General features: G+C 47.0%; 1 protein-coding gene across 1 annotated transcript; it reads left to right on the top strand.

The window, feature by feature from the left end:
- Positions 1–806: 806 nt before the first annotated feature.
- LOC311312849 (uncharacterized protein) lies at positions 807–10174 on the top strand (the record flags this gene model as incomplete). The annotated part of the gene is made up of 6 exons (XM_084442856.1): positions 807–1175; positions 7489–7979; positions 8099–8423; positions 8520–9315; positions 9429–9641; positions 9744–10174. 6 exons carry the CDS (start codon positions 807–809, stop codon positions 10172–10174), a joined length of 2625 nt encoding a protein of 874 aa, XP_084298982.1.
- Positions 10175–17825: the final 7651 nt, after the last annotated feature.

Below are 17825 nucleotides of genomic sequence, written 5' to 3'. Positions count from 1 at the left end.
CAGAAAAGTTTAGTGACTACCTGTATGGAAATCAGTTCACCGTAATCACTGACAGCAATCCATTGACTTACCTACTCACCTCAGCAAAGTTGGATGCTACAAGCTATCGGTGGTTGTCTAATCTGTCTACATTCACATTCACACTCCAGTACCGTGCAGGGAGACAGAACCTGGATGCTGATGGGCTGTCCAGACGTCCTCATGGTGACCTGATCGATGACCTTGCATCGCAGAAAGAACGTGAACGGATCCACCAATTCACCTCACGTCATCTCCGTGATAGTGGGGAGAACATCTCCCAGGTGGAACCTGAAGTGGTCCAAGCAGTCTGTGGACGACATCTACTACGACATGATCCAGACAATGAATCCTGTGACCCCTGCATTGCATTAGTCCAGTCCCTGGCTATGCATGCAGATGCTGTTCCTGTTATCTTTGGAGAAGAGGAAGGAGCTGAGGGAATGCCCACCATCCAGCACCTGTCCAAGGAGGAGATGAGAGAAAAGCAGGCAGCTGACCCTAGTATCAGAGAGGTCTTATTACAGTTAGAAACTGGACAGAAACCCCCTCCAACTGTGCGACAAGAACTCCCCGAGCTTCCGTTGCTGTTGAGAGAATTACCCCGTTTGGAGATAAAAGAGGGAATTCTTTACAGAAAGAGGAAAGAAGGAGGCCACACAACCTTCCAACTGGTTCTACCAGAAGAATTGAGAGCAGTGGCCATGAAAAGCTTACACGACGACATGGGTCACTTGGGGATTGAGCGAACTACTGATCTCCTGCGATCAAGGTTTTATTGGCCTAAGATGGCTGCTGAAGTGGAAGCGAAGGTGAAGACATGCGACCGTTGCATACGGAGGAAGGCTCCGCCTCAAAAGGCTGCACAGCTTGTCAACATCCAAGTCACTCGTCCATTAGAGTTGGTGTGTATGGATTTCCTCTCCATTGAGCCTGACCGAAGCAACACAACCAACGTCTTGGTGATTACTGACCACTACACAAAATATGCAGTGGCCGTACCTACACCCAATCAGAAGGCTCGTACCGTGGCCAAGTGCCTCTGGGAAAACTTCATCATCCACTACGGCATCCCAGAGCGCTTACACAGCGATCAAGGGCCCGACTTTGAATCCAAGACAATAAAAGAGCTGTGTGAAGTGGCAGGGATTCGGAAGGTCAGAACAACGCCTTACCATCCCAGGGGAAACCCTGTTGAACGGTTTAACCGAACACTCCTGAGCATGCTTGGAACCTTGAGAGAGCGAGACAAAGCGCATTGGCGTGATTTTGTACGGCCATTGGTGCATGCCTACAATTGTACCAAAAACGAAGTCACTGGGTTCAGTCCCTACGAGCTAATGTTCGGGAGACAACCAAGATTACCCATCGACCTGGCGTTTGGTGTCCCACTAAGAGAGCATCCGCAAACATCTCACTCAGAGTACGTACACAACTTGAGATCACACTTGGAGGAGAGCTATAAACTAGCAACCAGCAATGCTGCTAAAAATGCTGCAAGAAACAAAGCCAGATTCGATCGACACATCACAGAGTCTGCACTCGAAGTTGGTGATCGTGTGTTAGTGAGGAGTGTTCGTCTTCGCGGAAAACACAAACTCGCTGATAAGTGGGAGGCTCAGGTTTATGTGGTGACAAAACGTGCTGGTGATCTTCCAGTGTACACAGTGAAACCTGAGAACCAAAGTGGACCTCTGAGAACTTTACACAGAGATCTCTTACTCCCTTGTGGATTTCTCCCTTCAACGAACGATGGCTCTCTCTCACCTGAGCCAGTCCCACGTAGAAGGATGCGGCAGAGCGTGCGCTTGGAATCTGCTGTACAAGATGCGGATGGAGAGGTGGACCAATGTGAGTCAGATGAAGATGTTACTGTGTCCTGTACTGTAAATTCTGCAGGAGTGGAAAGTAACTGGATTTCACATCAAGCTGAGCGAAATGGGAATACGAACTCGACTGAGACTCACACATTTGAATATCCAGCCGAGCAAATTCCACAAGGAACAGTAGCTGACCCTCCGGATTGGTGCCCTGTAGGCACAGGCACGGCTGATCATGAAGCTGAAGTCATGGAATCTGATGCCCCATTCAGAAAGGACAGCATTACTGAGTTACAAGACAGCTTATCTGACAACTTACGTGAAGACGACTTACCTGTTGATGCTCTATCTAGTACCATAGCTGACGTTGCTCCAGGACCTGAAAAGGAAACTTCATCTGAGTATGACAACGAAGAAGACTCATCTGAAATGGAACAAGACAAAGAGATCTCACCTGAAAAGGAAGCTGGAAAAAAGAGTTTACCTGAAGCGGAACTTGAAGAAGGAAACATGTCTGGAACAAGCTCTGAACAAAGACACAACACTGGGAGATTTCCAGATCGTCCAGAGGATATGCCAAGTGTCATGGAAGATGCCCTTCCAGAGTTCCCTGACAGCAATGAAGATTCACAGACGGCGCAGAACAAATCTTCCAAGACAAGGGTTTCCGAAGACCAAGATGGAGAAGATGCATCTCACAGACATTCCAGTAGACAGAGAAACCCCCCAGAAAGATTACACTACGCACAGTTAGGGAACCCCCTTCTGTCTATTGTGCAGTCACTCCTTCAAGGCATAAATATAGCTTTCACAGAGACACTACAAGGTCCTTCTTACACTGAACATAACATATTTTACAGTCAGTGACGTTACACAGGTGCACTAGAAGAAGAAAAAAGAGCGCGCCCTGCTTGGGTCATGAGACGGTATGGGAAAATAGCATTTCCTTTTGCTATTTGCGTGGCTATGAAGCAGATGCATGTTAAGGCAGAGAACGGAGTAACACGTGTAAGTAAAATATGTGTGTGGTTACTATCGGTAAATCCATTATAGCTTTCTAAAATATTCAGTAAAGGAAATATCTTCCCCAACCAGATCCACCGAACCTTGAAAGACCTGTAGGAGTTACAATTCTGCTGCTATTTGCCGAAGGCAAAGTCTCGGTGAGTTCTACTGAGATGCTAAGGTGTTATTGAACCGTGTATGAAAGGTGTATGAAACGTGCTGTGCTGATAAAAAGAGGCTATCAACCTGTTAGACTGACTGAAATGATGTGATAACGTCCTAAACGTAAGCATTAGCAACCGTTAGCTCGTTAACATTTGCCGCGCTAGCTCGTTAGCATTAGCCGCGCTAGCATTAGCCGCGCTAGCATTAGCCGCGCTAGCTCGTTAGCCGCACTAGCTCGTTAGCCGCGCTAGCTCGTTAGCATTAGCCGCGCTAGCATGACTTATACAACTATTTACCTCTAACAATATTGTTGAGGCTTGAGGCCTGCCAATGTTAAAGCTTGCTGCTAGCTGTTGTATGGTGTTTGAAGCGCACCAGCGGTGATGCAGCTTTTGGGTTGGTGTAATTTGCCTAGTGCTAGTTCAATCTAGAGTGAGCTAAGTAAGTCTATGCAACATGTGTGTCATTGGCCATTAGACATGACAAGTGGTTAAAGGAGTAGTGACAATTTCAATTGAGTTAACAGATTACAGTTAAATAAGATTCAAGGTGTTATATTAATTGTTCCTATGTTCATATAAAACAATGGTGCTGTGGTTATTTTGCATGGAAAGTATATATGTAAACAGTGTAGTGATGGTTTTTCTGGCTTTGTGGGTACAAGGCCAGGTCTTTTTCGTCTTCTTCTTCGTGTTCTTCTTTCGTCTTCTTCTTTGGAGTGTGTGATTCTACCAGAACCGATTCTTCAGCCCAGCTTGCTTCTGATGGAGAGAGGTGCCGTTGGTTCCTGGAGTGGCGAGCCAAAACCTTGAGCTGGATCGAGAGAAAAGGAGAGATGTTTGAATTATTCCTGTTTAACGAGTGGTAGGACAATCGTGCTCTTATTGCCCCACGTCGAGTGAACAAGGAGTAACGACAGAGTGGTAGGACAATCGTGCTATTATTGCCCCACGTTGGATAAACAAGGAGTAACGACAGAGTGGTAGGACAATCGTGCTCTATTGCCCCACACACCTGAACACAAGGAATCCCTGGATCTGTTGCCTTATCGAGAACCAAAGCACAAGTTAACTGATTTTTGAAGTTGTATGGAAATATTATATTGTTGTTTACTACTGTGATTTGTAAGTATTGCTCTGCTTGCATTTACTGGGATATGCACTGGAATTAGATTCTGAGCTTCAGTATTGTTTTGTTTTGATGAGAGAAATATTTGAAACTATACACCTGAATCTTTTCTAGATTTATATTTATGGTCTGCATTCCTGTGAGATTACATGTTGATGCAGTGAGAGCAATACTACTGAGTTCCTCAAAGGAAACATGTTTTTTTTTGTTTCGTTGTCTGCTGCTTATTAATGAGTTCCATTAAAGGAAAAGTTGGTACAAGTTTTTGTTGAAATTGAAGGTTGAATTGAATCATAATAATATTAAAACCAGATCACCTGTTAAGGTAGAGGCACTTTAAAATAGGATTTATAAAACTATAATAATTCAAAAATTAGGAACAAATAAAATTAATGAGTGCCTAAATAATAATAATAATAATAGGGAACTCAAATAACATTCAAATGTTAAATAGGAAGAAAAAGTAAACATTTATACTTACGCTCCATGGTCGACTACTCCGTCGTAAACTGGGAAACCTGAATGAAAGAAAGAAATTGAGTTAAAAGGGAAAACATTTATTTTGATTATTGTAATATGTTAATGTCATGCTTGAAAAGAAAAGAGAAAGAAGATAACTGAGATACACGAAAATAAATGTTATATTGTTCATCTTTAAACGTACCTGACGAGTCTGTGTTGTGTTTCAGTGTGCTGCCTGATACCCATTTCTCCAGAGCGACTAGAACTTCTGAGACCCTGGCCCACACATTGAGTTTCCTAATCTGATCTTGGTTGTAGTGTTACATGTGAGTGTATGAAGTGCAGTGAGAATGTCCTGTTGGCCCTGGTGGAGTACTGTGGTGACCTCCACCAACTGCTGCACAACCGCCCCAATCCCTTCTGCCATGTCCCTCTGGGCCCCTAGGGTGTCCGTCTGGGCCTCCAGCACCGCGTCAGCGAGGAAGCCCAGACGGTCTTCCCCAGGGACAGGGACGCTGGCAGCAGGGACCGGGGGGCTGGAGCCAGAGGTGGAGGCGTGGACCGGGAGGTGGAGGAGTGGACGTGGGCGGTGGAGGCGTGGACCGGGCGGTGGAGGCGTGGACCGGGTGGTGGAGGCGTGGACCGGGTGGTGGAGGCGTGGACCGGGCGGTGGAGGCGTGGGCGGTGGAGGCGTGGACCGGGCGGTGGAGACGTGGACGTGGGCGGTGGAGGCGTGGACCGGGCGGTGGAGGCGTGGACCGGGCGGTGGAGGCGTGGACCGGGTGGTGGAGGCGTGGACCGGGCGGTGGAGGCGTGGGCGGTGGAGGCGTGGACCGGGCGGTGGAGACGTGGGCGGTGGAGGCGTGGACCGGGCGGTGTGGAGGTGGAGGCATGGACCAGGCGGTGGAGCCAGAGGTGGAGGCGTGGGCGGTGAAGGCCGGCATGCTGGAGACGGAGGCGCTGGAGGCACTGGTGGTGAAGATGGCACTGGAGGTGGAGGCCGGCGCGCTGGAGGTGGAGGCACTGGAGGTTGTGGCGCTGGAGGTGGAGGCTGCAACCGGCGGGGGCACGACCGTCAGGTCCAGGACCACTGCAGACTCCCCCTCCTCTGAGTCCCACCCCACGTCAGAGTCTGGGGAAACAATATTTCATTTTCTTGGGGTTTTTCTGTGAACCTTATTTTCCAAGACACCTTCTATGGTGAAGCCATATTAATTTGGTATGTTTGTCTGTTGGCAGCAAAATAAATGGTTAAGTGTGATTTACCGGGTTCGTCTGCAGTGACTGTCCTGTCCGACTCCTCCCCCTCCCCCTCGTCCGCCGGGACGACACCATCCGTGCATTCACGCCCTATTATCAACGCGATGGTGTCGTCCAACGGCGTGGGAGGGGGTGGTGCCGGGCCCCCACCGGTGCGCACTACTGCCTGCCTGTGGGCAGTAATGCGCTTCTTGGCCTCCCTCTGTAACAATGCTAGTGTTAACATTGCACTACAGACGTTGAGGTAGGGGGGTACACATGGGTATGAAATTAGATGTAGGCTATTACAGGAATGACACCCACCTTCAGGTCAGTCCACTTTTTCCTGACCTCCGTGGCACTCCTCCCTGTGGCGCCGGCCTCATTGACCGCCCTCACCACCTCCAACCACTCCTTTGCGCTTGTTGGTGAGGCCGGGGCTATGGCTGATAAGATGAGAGAGTATTAATCTCCCATGGGGGAAAATGTCTAATGTGGTCCAACATTATGAAGTGATCATCTGGGGTTATTGTTCCATGTTTGTGGTCCTAAATCAATCATAGCCGGCCACAGGATGTTGGGAATGTTTGCTTTCCTCACAGCCATATGTTACAGTATGTCCGTGTATGCCAAATCCTAGATGCACAAAACGTAGCTAAAGTAGGCTACTAAGCTGTAGGAGCAATCAGACAAAGGTAGGCTATTAATACCTTCCGAAGAGGATTGTCTTCCTCGCGTGGACCTCACCAACAAGCACATGCACCTCTGTCTCCGAGAAGTTCCTCTTCTTTGCTCTTCGTTCCATGTTTCATTGTCCCGCCTGGGTGCTCCACGCTACCTTTTTAAGCCGGTTCCTTCCGGGAAACCACGTTTGGCCACTCATGGTTTTGACCATATATGGTTGGATTTGGGCGTGGCGAGGGCGGAACACGGGGCACGTGCACGTCCGCTCTCTTCTACGACACCGTCGGATTTTTCGTTGAGGAATCGGCGCAGCAGCGTGTACGCCATGTTTGATTGATCCGAAAAGCGTGTAAATATTCTTGTCGTACGCGACATTTCGCCTTTTCCTCGTTTTCGTCGTACGCCCTCTTTTACACCTGAATTTACACGCTCTTTGATAAATGAGGACCCAGAACGGCAGGATGTCTTTTTCGGAGGCTCTCTGTTTATTGTCCAACAAACCATAAAGCCTCTGTCAACGAAGCCCCTCTCGCATATTGCCTAGGCTACAATAAATGCGCAAAGGAACTAAAGACTGTGTAGCTCCAGCTCCAGCTCCAACAACCTTGTTGTTGGCTGACAGGCCTGTTGCTCAGCCAGAGGGCATCACTGAGCCAGAGGTAATCAATCATTCTTATTGTTATTATTATCATTATTATTATTATTATTAATAACAATAATAATTTGTAATAACCCAGTGTCTTTCACAGGTTGTTCCTCCAACCGCCACCACCCTGCCAGCTCCTCCATCCCTAGCCTTGGACAGACTGAGAATCAGGCCACAGCCTCCGCCTGTCACTCACAAAGAGGTAATCAAACACGCACGCACGCACGCATGCACACACACACACACACACACACAAACACACACACACACACACACACACACACACAGAGAGCTGAACCTAATGTGTTCTCTCTTTCACAGGTTCTTCTGCCTGATGGGTGGATTAAAACCCTCCCTAAAGAGCAGCACCAGTGGGTGAGCAAGACGCTCTTCAAAGCCGATGCCAGTGGGAAAGCGGTCATCAAGAGCGACCTGACCCTCTGGTATCACCCCCCTCCGCTGCCCAACATCTTCCACCAACCTCCGGCTTCTCCAGATGGGTTCTTCCTCCGCCCGCTCTGCCTGTGGATGCCGTACCGCTTGTGGGCCTACAAGTTTGTGTGCACCCAGCCAGACTGCAAGAACCACGCCCTGAAGTCCTGCAGTCGGCCGTGCAAGGAGCATGCGCTCACAAGCTGTGGCCTTTATAAAGTTGTGCGCAAGGTCCTGGACATGGAAGGGTGGTACTTCCTGGCTACGGAGTACCTGGAGTGCCGCCGCTGTACCAAGAAGTACACTTCCTGGTCCCTCGACACCCTGGATCAGCTGGAGCCCGGACGCAGGAGCCTGTTTCCAGCTGTTCTTACCTACCAGTGAGTGGACACACAGCTTTTCACTTATGTACTATGCAAAATAGATTATTTAAAAAAGCCCTGCTGATTCAAGTTATCCTATAACTAATGATTGTCTTATCTGCCCATCTCTCCATCAGTCTGGCCTGTGACATAAAGGTGGTGAAGCTGATGAGGGAGAGGACTCTGGGGAACAGCACCACCAGGCTGTACAACCAGATCAGGGAGCAGTACAGCGAGCGCTGGATGGCCCAGACCATCCTCTACCTCAGCACCTGCAAGAAGTTTGCTGTCCCGGGTGCTGCGGTGAGAACCGTCCTGCCTCCGATTCCCATGATCCCTGTGCCCTCACCCCGTTGGCTGCTGACCGTCCGCGCTGCTGATTTGGTGCCCAGGATGGAGGAGATGAAGGCCCGGATCACCTCCGTGTATGGGTCCATCTTGAAGATGGACTCCACAAAGAAGGTAACAATGAATGGCAGAATGAAAACATGAATTGTATCCCTGTGAAATATAGATATATTAATGTCATCCCTATGTTATACATCTGTTTGTTGTTAGGTGACCAAGAAGCTGGCGGGCAAGCTCCAAGGGAGGGCTGCCTGGGCCACCAACGTGGCCAACGAGCTGGGGCAGATGCTCATAACAGTCCTGACAGAGGCGGAGGGAGTGGAACTGCTCCCCATGACAGCAGGCCTGCAGCAGCGCTACCAGGACGCGGGGGTCCCACCTCCCGTGCTGCTGTATGTGGACCGGGACTGCTGCTCTGCCCATGGCCCGGGCAAAGCGGCAGCCATGTTCAGCCAGTGGGACAAGCTTGCAGTCCGGCTGGACATCTGGCACTTCACCTGCCGGCTGGCTGGGGGAGTGACCACGGACTGCCATCCTCTCTACGGCTTGTTTCTGAGCCGCATGTCAGGCTGCATATTCGAGTGGTGCAGAGAGGATGTAGACCTGCTGATGGCGGCCAAGCTCGCGCTACTGGAGGCTTCCTCCCTGGGACCCATCAGCGACGCCCAGGTGGCCAACAGCATCTCCAAGAAGGAGCTGGCCAGGCACTGTCGCCGCCGCACTCGTGGGGTGCAGGAGACCGAGCGGCGTCTGAAGGAGCTGTTCAGGGACTTCTGGAGCTCCACCGACACCCTGGGCGTTCCGTTCCTGGACCACCGGAAGATTGAGGTCATCTGGGACAGCCAGCGGCGTCACCTGGAGTGCATCCAGGATCCCCCCGGCGTGCAGATGTACACCCAGACAGGCAGGGAGAAGAAGGGAGGGCTCCTCCTGCCTGTGTTCCGCTGCTCCCGGGGGTCGTCGTCACTGGAGTCCTTTCACCTCCACCTGAACCGGTTCATTCCAGGTATATACTCAGACATTTAAACAGATGTTGTTAAGCTCATGTTCACTTAACCAGTGGCTGGACGTTGGGTGAGAGTTTATTACTACAAAAAAATCTTGTTTCATTTTTTAAAGGAACTCGCCTGAGGGGGGGCCACTACCATGCCTTCCTCCTGGAGGGGCTCACCAGGTGGAATGAGGACCGGGCTGGGATAGCTGTGGAGGGGCACTACGGACCATCCATCCACAGCTATGACGGCCGCCTGAAACAGGCCATCAACTCCCTCACTGAAGAGTTGTTGGCTTGTAAGATAGCTGAGGACTTCACGCACCCTGTTCCATACACTGGTATGTATTCTCTCTCTCCCTTGCACTCTCTCTCAGGTTCTTACACAGAACACACACACACACACACACCAGTAAGTAAACCCTTTCTGTACTTTGTTTCAGGTGAGCTCATCGGACTGGACTACCTCCTCTCCCAGATTGGAGAAGAACCAGAAGAGCTCACCAGGGACCCAGAGGTGCCTGATGGAGTGAGGGAGGAGGACTTTGAGTTGGAGGACGACGAGGGGATCGATCTGGGCAACGAGGAGGATGTAGATCCTACCATTGTCCTGGAAGACCTCCTGCCTCCTCTACCCAGGGCACCTCCCTCTCAGCCCGGTCCAGCACCTCCCTCACAGCCTGGTCCAGCGCCTCCCTCACAGCCCGGTCCAGCGAGGGACAACCCAGCCGAGCAGGAGGGTGCTGCGGCGCCAGAGGATGACAATGAAAGATTTACTGTAGATCACACTAGACATGCAGGGAAATGCACAGTGACTCAGCACCCCCCTTTCACTGCATGTTTTACCCTGTATTACTGTACATGTGCCAAATAAAACTACCTTGAACCTTGAAAAAAATTGAATTTGGTTTTTAATAATCATCTTGTTGATTTCCTTTTTTTCTCAGGACTTCCTGGGACCAGATGGAGCGCCGGGGTACCAGCATGTGGTCCGCCTGGGACACGCACTGCTCAGTCTGAGGGACCAGGCGTGGATCTCCAGGCAGAAGGTGCTGGAGATCATAGCTCTCTGGGCGAAGCTGACCCCGGATGACAAGAAGGCGGTGACCTACCCTGAGAGGTTCCGGGACCGACTAGTGAAGGGGCGCTTCAGGACTAGTCGCTCAAAGACGGCTGTCACTCCAGGAGTGGACAGTCTGAAGCGGTATGTAGAGAGAGCTGTATTTTGTCAGTCACACACTTTATAACACTCATTTGTTTACTTCTTTACTCAATAGCAGCCATTTGTTTACTTATTTGCCTTTTCTCTCCATCCAGCTGCCTTCTTGGACAAGGTGTAGGGCCTTCTCAGTGGCCGGACAGTAGCCGCCTTGTGGAGGCCATTTTCAGAGAGCTGTGTCTCCTCCACCCTGCCGGCAGGACCATTGCTGGGGTGAGGTTGGACCGCTGGGCGACCATCCTCCGGGACTACCGGAGGATCAAAGACCTGGTCGACGGCAGTCCAGACCTCCAGGCCAAGACAGAGATCCGCTTGTTTCAGGTCAATAAGCTGACCCTCAGCCAGTGGTACGTACTTATAATAAACCAATACTATTCAAACTATGTTATTAATATATATTTAATAAATTGGTGTACTGAATGTTATTGCTCTGTTTGTGCAGGCACAACAAAAAACAGAGGAACCAGGAGCGGGCCATCCTGGACCCAACGCCATGGAGACCCAGTGTGGAGGTACCTGCTGCTGACGCCCCCGCCCACTTACCACCAGCTGATAGTGGAGTGCGTCAGCAGCAGACTACAGAAACTTTCTTCACTGTGCCAGAGGACAGGAGTGGAGAGGCTCCCCAAAGGGGCAGGGTTTCAATACACCGGCCCACCTCTGACCCTGCCCCGCTCCTTCACACCACCCCTCTGCCTCCTGCTACGGCCCTCCCTGCCCCACTCCCTCACACCACCCCTCTGCCTCCTGCTACGGCCCTCCCTGTGCCCCCGGTTCCTCCAGGTCCCCAGCTCCCCAAGACCACAGCCTGGAGGAAGAAGAAAATGGAGGAGGCCCAGGCCACCCAGGTCAGGCCGCACAAGGCCTATGACACATACAGGTGCAAAAAGTGTGGGTTGCCTAAAACAAAGGAAACGGGGCACAGCCGTTTTAAGAACACCACATTCTGTGCTCAGACGTCTGGGGGGAAGACGGTCGAACAGTGGCTGGAGGAGATGAAGAGGAAGTAAGAGGAAGGAGTTGGGTTATATTGTATATATGTTATTATTGTGAATATCTGTTTTTATTAAAATGTTTCTTTTTTTAACTTGTGTGTTGATTTTCAATTCATTCATAGAATAGATAGTTCATTTGCCAGCTATAACTAGCTGGTGGAAATGTCTTGGTATTGAATGGAAACCTTTATTTAGTCAGGGGAGTCAATTGAGAGCCACCCACAAGCAATTTGGGGTTCAGCGTCTTGCTAAGGACACTTGGACATGGAGCCCTATGGCTCACTGAATATGTATTGATATCTTAAAGGCCAAGTGTGTAACATACACCCTATATCATGTTTGTTAATTTATAATGTGTTGATTTTCAATTCATTCATAGAATAGATAGTTCATAGCTATAACTAACTGGTGGAAATGTCTTGGTATTGGATGGAAACCTTTATTTAGTCAGGGGAGTCAATTGAGAGCCACCCACAAGCAATTTGGGGTTCAGCGTCTTGTTAAGGACACTTGGACATTTTGCGTCGGAGGTGGGGATTGAACCGGCGACCTTGGATCTCTACCTTGGCGATTACAATGGAGCCCTATGGCTCACTGAATATGTCGTGCTATCTTAAAGGCCAAGTGTGTAAAATTCATCAGTTCTTGATAGATCACTTCAGTGATATTCAGTGAACCCCTATATCAACGGCGCCGCTCAGGAGGCCGCAGGGGGTCGCAGGGGGCCAGACTAGAACAATGTGCATATTGCCCTATCCAGGTGCTTTCATGATGCTCTCTGTTACTCAAAAAAAGTTGCACTCTGAAGTAGGGGTGTGCCCGAACACGAATACGGTATTCGGATGAGCACAAATAGTTGCTTTTTCCTGAATAGTAAATTTGTACGAATATTGTAAAAAAATATTTGGGAGGGGGGAGAACAGTCAAATACTGTATGAGCGAGCGAGGGCTTTTGTCCCTAGTTAACTGGTTTATTGAGACAGTTATTGGACTTTGTTTTCTTGTCGTAGCCTACCATAGCCTGCAATAGCCTATGTGAACTGTAGTGTTTGTTTGAGCAGAGGAGGACCGGTAGCTAGCTTGTTAGCTCAGTGTAGTATATCTAGCTAACGCTAGCTATTTCAGCTACGCATGCTCAGCCTCTCACTAGCCTATATAATATACGGCGATTTTGAAATATGAAATAATTACAAAAGTATATTTTAACAACTGAAACACAACTGATCAAATGTTTGATCCATGCCGTTCAGTTATCAGCACATCAGAGTAGTCTAGTGTAGGCCTAGGATAGCCTATAATCAAAGTCCTTATCTCTGATATAACAATAATAAACTATTTAAACAGATTTTTTTTTTAAAGAAAAAAGAATAATTTCACTAAAATACCCTACTTACCCATGGTTTAAGCACTGTTGAAACTTGAGTAGGCTATAGGCCTACAATTAGCCCTATAGTAATTTTCCTCAGCTCATTAGCCTATAGACTAGGCTACATTTAATTTGGCTTCATGTCATATTTGCTGTGCAAATGCATGATTGAATATGTAACTTATAAATTGAATATTTGGGTTGTTGGAATATTGTTTATTGAACATTTGTAATGTTCTTTTCGTCCATAGGCCCTAGCGCATATAGGCCCGAGCGCATTCTAGAGGCGCACGCTTTTTTGAACCATTTAGGCCTACGCGTTATTGTAGTGGCTCACACATGGTCCTAATTTGAATAGACCTATATAATTTGTGTTTAATGGTTGTGCTGAAGTAGTGACATGATATGACCCCTCCGATTTGTTTGGAAAAGGAAATAGAAAGCAGAAACTTTGGATTACGGACTCCTGACAACTTTCTGAGTTATTTCTGGGTCAACAAGCCTTTAATCCATCGGGCTATATAGGCCTACAATAAAAACACCAACATGTTTCGGTTTTTATTGTAGCCTACATATGGATTAAAGGCTTTTGAGCCACTTTTCCAACCAATAAGTTAATCAATTTGACCGAGCGTGTCCTCTCCTTCCGCAGCTAAAATGCAACCGGTCCAAACTAACACAAACCCTACAACATAGGCATGTATTAGTTTAGAGTTTAGTTTATTGGTTTGAGTGTGAAATGTTTATCTTTTCAATTATATTTATAGTAATACATGTTTATTGCTAGGTTTGTGAAAACCATTACTAGTACACCACGCTGCCTGTGTCACATGGTTGCAGATAATATATTAGATATTATGACACGGGAGAAATAGAGCTACTATAGCTGTTCAAAGTTGCTATGAGGACTTATATTTTGATTTTAAAAAAAGTTTTTCGGTTTCTAACTAAATGTAGAATGTCCCTCCAGTTAAGGGTGGTGGTGGGGTTCTGACACTTCATAGTTTGTTAAAATAAAAACATACAGGATGATGATGAGGAGGAATTATACTTCATAATTAATGATAATAATAATATATATATTACAGCAATTCTGATGCGTTGAAAGCACAGCAATTGCAATGCAAACTAATTTTAGGCTAAAGAAATGACATTTCCCCTCAGTTTAAACCATTTTGAACCGTTTTCCGGTTTAAGCCCCGCCCACTTCCGGTCAATACAAATAGTGGGCTCCCGGCACACCCCTACTCTGAAGCTCCTAAACTGTAGCAAGGCAAGCGTGCGCCGCTCTGTAGAGCAGGTAGAACATGATGCTGACGCAACGCTGTAGCGAGCTCTGTGGAGCAGGTAGAACACAATGTTGGCGCAACGCTGATGGCGACGTGACGCAACGCAGGCAGTGTACTTGGGCGGTAAGTCAAACATCTGTCACAATGACTGTCAAAATGTGTCATAGTCAGAAAGTGTGGGTTTCAGGTGTGTGACACCTCTTGGATTCCTAGAAATCTGCAGAATGTGACATATCCATGGATTTTCTTGCATACTCAGGGACCACCTACTTGTGAAACTACTATCAGATTATTCACAATTATCAAAAAACAATTGTGACAAGATGAATGGATGAAAGAGGATTTGACAGTGTGTGTGTTTGGCGAGGGGGGGGTTGTTTGATCAGTTCATGTGTGATTTAGATCCAATACTCTTCCTGGGGTCTTTGTAAAGCATTAGGCCTATACCATAAAAGTTGCAGATGTCCTTGACTTCCTGTTTCTCTTACTGTGACGCTTAGGATAAAAGTAGATCTGAGCCAGCCCGAATAACTAATATAGATGATTTTTTAATTTGAAATATGTATTATTTACTTATTCCACCTGTTTTCCTATTGATCAAACATGTGATTTGTGGTCTCTATTTAGAATACTTATTATTTATGGTGTCTATTTTTAATACTATTCACTTGTTTGCGTCCACAAAATCCATTTTCTCCCTGCCATGATGCAGGACTGTGGAGAGAGAGTCAGTGACCCCTTTCAACAAAACACTAATGACGCTGCAGCCTCCCAGGCAGAAGTAGAACTGGACAAGCACCTAGTTTAATACTACATGATCTTGACTCAATTGTACATTTTATATCAATCTATGCATTTTAATTAATTCTCTGCATTAAAGATTCACTGTCACACTGACAATTGAAATTGACTTGACATAACACAAGCATGACAGATATACAAAATCAGATTTATTAAATACAACAATTAAGCAGTGGGGTTCAAGGAGTCATGAGCAGTTTCTAACCCACACCACTGGTTGACTATGACACATTTTGACAGTCTTTATGACAGATGTTTGACTTGCCTTGACATAGGCTGACATACAGATGTGGGAAGTTAGAAATGTCACATGCTGCAGCATTTCACCTTCGCGGTATTTGGAAGGGAAATCCCGTTGGAAATCTCGTGGGATTTCAGACGGGTGTTATTTCGTTTTAGTGATGCACCACCGCCAGGTGGCGTCTTTGAGTAGATTTAGCAGGCTGGGCTCAGTATTTTTCTCCTATAGTCTACGAATGAAGCATCATTAAGTTTCACATTCTTTAATTTAAATGCTCTGTTGTAAAACACTTTGAGCTGAATTTATCTGTATGAAAGGTGCTATACAAATAACATTTAATTGTTATTATTACCTTGTTCTCAAGCACATGCTGAAGAGCTGCGCGCTCTGGCGTCCAAACAGCCACCTGCGGCGCCCCTCGCCGTGTCCACAGAAGAATACCCCCCAAAAAATACTTGCATGGTGAAGACAAGCTGCAGCAAGAACAGAACTGTCTACCAATGCATGAAGTGCACCTAGCTGTCTGTGAGAGGCTATAGCAGAGGATATGTGCGAAGTGTATTTGAGCTGCCGCCTCAACCGTGCGTATAAGAGCAGAGCGCATCATATAGCTACAACTAGTAGCCCATAGCCATTAAAACGGCTTATTGTTTTATTCATATATCAACTAGATAATTCGATAATAATGAGTAGCCTAGTAGGCTATAAAATGAATTCAATAGGGCAAGCCTTAAGTTGTAGCCTAGGCTACAGTAAAATCACAAGACGCATAGGCCTAGCCTATCGTAAAAAGCGTTGCGTTCTCATAGGCCTATATTAACTTAGATAATTATTAATTATGCTCAGGTCATATTGTCCGTTGAAAATAATTCCCTCTTAAGTAGAATTTGAATTGTATTAAAATAGGCTAAAATTAAATTTCCACATATTCTGATTCCTTCTAGGTCTATATAATTTTTTTTTTTTTTTTAATGTGTAGCCTATAGGCTTCTGCGATGAACAAAACAGCCACAATGTAGCCTGCTTAGCGAGCGAGAGGGCAGTCTACCATAAAGTGTAACCATAATGTAATATATCTAGACTACATGCATTGTGGTATTTCTTTATATAGCCAATTGTTTCTCAATAAACAGTTAAGTCATCCTCTGAGTCCGAATGTAGGCTAATAGACCGGCAGCTCTAAATGCCTTCCCAATCAATGAGACATGGTTGTAAAAATGATGTTTTATTGATGAAAAGGGTAAAACTGAAAAACATGGAGAGTCATTGCATTGATCGATGCAGTCCGCTACCAGCAAACACTGAAAATACAGGTCCTCGCCAGCGAACCTGGACTAGACTATTGTAACCGCCCCCCCCCCCAAATGCTTTTATATTCAAATAAACTGGATGAACCGGTGTCCTAGCCCTGGATCGTGGGGAGGGGGTAGCCTGCGTTAGCGGGTGCTTTGCCATGACCGGCCATTGAATTCGCTAGTTTGATTGATAGATGGATGGATTAACGTCCAAAGTAGATTGTGCAAGTATTGTATAGGCCCATGTGTAAGAGATGAATGGCTGTAACCATGAACTCAGCCAGAGGTAGGCCCTACTGTAGATTATCAGCATTATCACCAGTCTCAATTTATGTCTCAATTTATGTGTTGCCATTCATTTAAACCACCATCTCATCTAGACTACTTCTGTTGCTGCATTTTTACATTTATGCTTTCATGATTTTAGAGCGCAATAAACATTTTCCAGGATTCCAATAAATCCATCCATTCATCCTACCTTGTTCTGAGCGCAGCGCAGGCTGGTAGCCTACTGTCAAGGCTCACGACTGATGCACTCCCTTAACACGTCTCGCATCCCCAGACCATCAAGAGAATTTCAATATGAAAGACCTTGGGATTCCAGGAGTCAAGGCCGTTTCAGACGGGGAGCGACATTCCGCCTGCGTTCTCGCTCGGATCAGCGGGGGACGCACGCGTCCTGCGCGCAGCGGGGAAAGCTGACTACAATTCAGCTCTTGTCGCGGGCGGGCGTGTGCAGCCTAGTTCTATGAGAACACTCTTCGGTCCAATTCCGTATAGTTGATCAGCCTGTGTACTTTCAACGAATGTATTATTAGACATAATATCAAAATAATATATATAGCCTTGAACGACCTCCTGAGCTGCCTGCCTGATGGTCTCAGGGCTAAAGAGACCGCGCGTCGTTTTCCTCCCCCTAACTATTGGCATGCTATCAATGACAGAAAATACATTGTAAATAAACATGGTTTTAGGCTATTGTTTTTATGTCGGCCTATAGGTTAAGCTATTTGTGTTCATAAGGTAACGTCATTGTAAACGAAAGTAGCCTATAGCCTATAATCCAATTGACTGGAACCAGGGGGTTTGACAAAAGTTATGAGGCAAAATAATTTGTCTTGACTGCATTCAAGATGTATCTTTCACATTAAAACTACATACAAAGCTGGGAATGCTAAGAAAATTGCATATGTTTGCAAACTAAAACAAGTGAACACAATTTTACAATCGAAAATGCTTATGAGACCATTATTTTACTTATATGGGGCAAAAGTGGTTTCTCTTCCTGCTTCTGCCTAAGCCCTCCACAATACCACAAC

Source organism: Borostomias antarcticus, assembly GCF_949987555.1.
Source record: "Borostomias antarcticus genome assembly, chromosome: 9".
Taxonomy (NCBI): Eukaryota; Metazoa; Chordata; class Actinopteri; order Stomiiformes; family Stomiidae; genus Borostomias; species Borostomias antarcticus.
Note: the sequence above shows the minus strand (reverse complement) of the source record. Positions and strands in the feature narration are given on the sequence as shown.